Source organism: Plasmodium inui (assembly GCF_000524495.1).
Source record: "Plasmodium inui San Antonio 1 unplaced genomic scaffold supercont1.59, whole genome shotgun sequence".
Classification (NCBI taxonomy): domain Eukaryota; phylum Apicomplexa; class Aconoidasida; order Haemosporida; family Plasmodiidae; genus Plasmodium; species Plasmodium inui.
The window spans coordinates 1-5,125 of NW_008481893.1; the positions used below are offsets into that span (position 1 = coordinate 1).

Consider the following 5,125-nt stretch of genomic DNA (forward strand, 5'->3'; position numbering starts at 1 on the left):
TACAAAGGCAAAAGAAGAAGCTAAAAAGGCAAAGGAGGAAGCAAGAAAGGTAAGAGAACAAGCTAAAAAGGCAAAAGGAGAAGCTAAAAAGGCAAAGGGAGAAGCTAAAAAGGCAGAAAAAGAAGCTAAGAAAGCAAAAGGAGAAGCCGAAAAGTTAGAGCAAGCTGAAAAGGCAGAAGAACAAGCTAAGAAGGCAGAAGAGGAAGCTAAGAAGGTAGAAGAACAAGCAAAGAGGGAAGAAGAAAAAGCTAAGAAGGCAGAAGAGGAATATAAAAAGGCAGAAAAAGAAGCTAAAAAGGCAAAAGAAGAAGCTAAGAAAGCAGAAGCAAATGCTAAAAAGGCAAAAGAAGGAGCTGAAAGGGCAAAGGGACAAGCTAAATGGGCAGAAGGAAATGCTAAAAAGGCGAAAGAAGAAGCTAAGAGGGCAGAAGAAAAAGCTAAAAAAGCAAAAGAAGAAATCAAAAAGTTAGAGGAAGATAAAGAAGAAGAAGAGGAAGCCAAAAAGTTAGAGGAAGACAAAACGTTAGAGGAAGCTAAGAAGTTAGAAGAAGCTAACAAGTTAGAGGAAGACACAACGTTAGAGGAAGCTAAGAAGTTAGAAGAAGCTAAGAAGTTAGAAGAAGCTAAGAAGTTAGAGGAAGCCAAAAAGTTAGAGGAAGCCAAAAAGTTAGAGGAAGCCAAAAAGTTAGAGGAAGCTAAGAAGTTAGACGAAGCTAAAAAAGCAGAGGAAGAAGCCAAAAAAGCAGAAGAACAAGCTAAGAAGGTAGAGGAAAAAGCCAAAAAAGCAGAAGAACAAGCTAAGAAAGCAGAAGAGAAAGCCAAGAAGGCAGGACAGAAAGCCAAGAAGGCAGAAGAACAAGCTAAAAAAGCAGAAGAAGAAGCTAGAAAGGCAAAAGAAGAAGCTAAGAAGGCAGAAGAAGAAGCTAAAAAGGCAAAAGAAGAAATCAAAAAAGCAGAAGAACAAGCTAAGAAGGCAGAAGAAAAGGCTAAAAAGGCAAAAGAAGAAATCAAAAAAGCAGAAGAAGAAGCTGAAAAGGCAGAGGAAGAAGCTAAAAAGGCAAAAGAAGAAGCCAAAAAGCCAGAAGAAGAAGCTACAAAGGCAAAAGAAGAAGCTAAAAAGGCAAAGGAGGAAGCAAGAAAGGTAAGAGAACAAGCTAAAAAGGCAAAAGGAGAAGCTAAAAAGGCAATGGGAGAAGCTAAAAAGGCAGAAAAAGAAGCTAAGAAAGCAAAAGAAGAAGCCGAAAAGTTAGAGCAAGCTAGAAAGACAGAAAAACAGGCTAGAAGAAGTCTAAATTTTAGAATGAGTACCGAGTCTATAAACAGTCAAGGTGGCAATCCAACCGATGATTCCAAAGCAGCTTCTGACCCATAAAAAAATTCAAAGGATAATACAAAGAATAAGGGTGGTAAACCCAAACAGAACTTATGATGCTAAAAAAGGTTCTGGAAAGCCAAGTAAAAATTAAAAAAAAAAGAAGAAAGGAAAATACAAAAATGTGCAAAAAAAAAAAACAACAAAATTTGATTATGAACATTTCAAGGCATTTAGAATACTATCGACATGAAGTTCATATCCATAATTAGAACAATTGTATGTCTACCAGATTATTTACATATAATAATATATTATATCGTCTAACAAAGATGCTTTAATGGAACTTTGTTTTTCTCTTTATAATATATTATATATACCGTGGTAACATAATAATGGAATATGAATGTGCGCTTCAATGGATACATTTTTTTCTTTGATGAATAAAAGAATGGAAGAATGATCAAATGGATGAATTCCTTGAGGACAAAAAATACTATCCTATATGGTTTTTTACCTAAAGGAATAATTCACTTAAAGACGTTTGCCTTATATGCTATATTTTTTTTGCTCATAGCAATTAGAATAATTTAGGCAAAGAATATATTCACTTAAGACCTCTATGGGATTAGAAAATTATTATTTCATTAACGCGTTTGATTATGTGTACATCTTATTATTAATTTTTAACGGAACGCGTTGTTCCATTGGTTCATACAAGTTTTCATTTTATGTATTTTTTACTTGTATTAACCATATGCAGTTTGTGCCTATAGGCACTTATCATTTTTTTAATTTTTGTACATGTATGTGCTGATAACACACGTTACATGTTGCGTGGTCCCATTAATGTTTGGTATTTATAATTTAGTGTAAGTAAATTATGGGTAATAGAATATAATTAAAATTTAAAGATATGCAAAGGAATGTCCTATTTTTAGTTTTATTCCCCATGACGGTTGAACGTTTTAAGCATGCTTTAACTTGAAATGCATGTTAGTTAAAGAAAAGAATTTCTATATTTTGTTATTTGCAAGTTAAGAAACGAAATATGTAAAATGAAGCAAAATAAAAGGGCTAAATCAAATGCGCAAACTTCGAAGAATGTAGTCTTCTGTATTTTCTTCAGTACTTTAAAATTGTTTATGTTAATGTGTGAAAAAGGGGCGTGTACGAATAGCCACAATTCTGTAATTATTGGGAACATTGTATAGATCGTTCCTTGTAAGTTAGATGTGACGAAGGAACGACGTACAATCTTGTGTAAAACAACATAAAAGGAGAAAAACGGTCTAAAGGATAAAAATTTTTCCTTGTCGTAATTAACCATTGCACGAACAGTGTGTTGTGCAAGATTAAAGTTAAAATGCGCAGCTGTATCACGTTAAATGATTTATAGAGTGCCGATACATTTTAATGTCCTTCCAAGGGTAATGTTTTTCGGAAGGCATTTGCTTTTTCCTAATTATTTTAATCAAAATAACGACATTTCAAAGTATCATTACTCGTCACAATAAGATATTTTTTAACAGAAAAAGAGATCACAGGAGAGGACATTTTTTATATCTAATGTTTTTGAGTATTTTTTTTTTCCAATTTTCCTTATTTTGTAGTTCTAAGTTTTAGCTTATCCCATGAAAGTTGAGCAGATGAACTTCCATAAAGATGAAGGATAAAAAAATTGTTAAAAAATTATGTTAACATTGTGTAATGATGAAGAAGGAACTTGTTAAAGAATTTTTCATTGTTATAATCTGGACAATCAGAAGAGGACACAAAAAGATGGGTTTTTTCCCTTCAAGTGTATTCCTTGTCCTGAGTTGTAACTTGCGTACATTATTAGAAATTCCGTCCCTTAGCAAGTTGTCTTTATAGGTAATAAATAATTTATCCCGGTGCAGTGCTTGAATTAAGTTCAAATTAATAATCCATAATTACAGGATTAAGAGTTTTGCGCGATTACTTCTATCTGCATGCGTGGTGTTAATAACGTTAGGACATTCTTGGGAAAAGCAAAACTAAAATTCAGCGTCATCCAAGACATTGATTTAATCCCAATTTAATCCTGTTGAATCCCCGTTCAATCTCCGTTTGATATCGATTCCTTTTTTAATCGTAATAACAGTCACCAGTGCAATAACAAATGGAATGCATCCTTTCCTTTTATTATTATTATTTTTTTTTTTTAAATGGAGATTGTCGACCAAAATGTAGAATTTTAACAAAGAAGCATAATTTATCACTTGCATATTTGGAATGGCCACTTCAGAATATTATACTGATCCTCAGCAACCATCTGTGCGATTAGGAAATAATGCCTTACTTGTATGCAAACGGTTTTAATTTTTTCTGCTTAAAAATATAAAATATAGATGAACTTATAACTATTTATTAACAATAACTAATTGCGAAGACAAAGCAAAATTGGAACCACTCTTATATTTTAAAAATGGCAACTTATTGGAAAAAAATAAATCTAGGATATTTAACATTAACCTTTACCAAAATGTTACAAAAAAAAAAAAAAATGATTAATGGGTACGAATCTCGTACAATGCATAAAAAAAAACTTTATTTTCCTACTTTATGTGCGAATGTTATTTTCCTCTCCCCTATTTTTGTCAGTCGGCCTAAATCCTTCTTTATTTATTTATTTTTGTAAAATTTGGATTGCCGTTGAAACCCTTTGATTGCTTACAAATAGATTAAATTAACACTTTATCATATATATAGTTTATATTCTTGCTTTATTGTAGAAAAATTTCTGTAAGATTCGTTTGCTTTTTCTAGCCCTAATTTGTCGCCTCCTTGTTGAAATAATCATTTTTCTAGGTTTTAAAAAAAAAAAACGAATTGCATGTATGAAGAAATAATATATATAGAGCCTCTTTACCATGATAATCTTTTATTTCCTCTGCTGATTATGAGCCTATTAGTAATTGAAAAACAGCGTAGTGAATGTTTTTCATTTAACATATCTAAAAGGGGAATAGAACTCATATTATTCCTTTTATTTGTGAAAATTCGTAATTATTACATTTTACGTCATATAGGTAATGTTGCCTGTGATAGTTCATTTCCTGCTATCTATGCCTGGGGGTGATCTTCCTAGCTGCATAAAGGAACCACTTCTTATATGAAGCAAATATATTTTGAGGCAATATCTATGCAGTGACTATACATACATGGATGTAAATCATGTTTCCAGTGACTCTTGTTATATATGTGGCAATGCATGTTATGTTCGATGACGCAATTCTATGAAGAACAGCGGGTAGTAAAGGAATGCTTACCATTTTTAATGGATTTTTTATTAAATATAAAGTTAGTTCTTTTTTGGATTAACAATATATATATTTTATTCTTCTTTCAGCTGTAATGTTTGTTTTATAATTACATTCACGAATATCTTTTATGTTTGATATGTAGTGTGATAAATATGTGAGCTTTACATATATGGAACATACATCTATGTAACGATATATTCATTCGCGTATATGTACGTATGTATTGTATATGTATACGTACATTTCTATTTAAACTTAGCGTACATTTTTGTTAATCTGTTTATTAAGGAGACACAATGAAATATCTGATGCAATTAATCACATTCATGTTTTTGACGTATATTAAATTAATATGCCTGAACAATGTCCATTATGATGATTGTATTAGTATAATATGGTTATTTAGTAAACATATTTAGCAAAATATTTTTTTAAAGATATTTCCTTTTCCGTACACAGCAATAATATTTATGTTAATTAATAATGAACTGTAAATATTGCTAATTTGATCAAATAAAAAATAATT

The 5,125-nt window shown here is 31.2% G+C and overlaps 1 protein-coding gene across 1 annotated transcript; it reads left to right on the forward strand.

The window, feature by feature from the left end:
• Positions 1–7: 7 nt before the first annotated feature.
• Positions 8–1,372, forward strand: C922_05349 (hypothetical protein; the record flags this gene model as incomplete). The annotated part of the gene is made up of 1 exon (XM_008820920.1): positions 8–1,372. A coding segment is annotated over one exon (1,365 nt), but the record flags the coding sequence as incomplete, so codon positions are not given.
• Between the last annotated feature and the right edge of the window lie 3,753 nt (positions 1,373–5,125).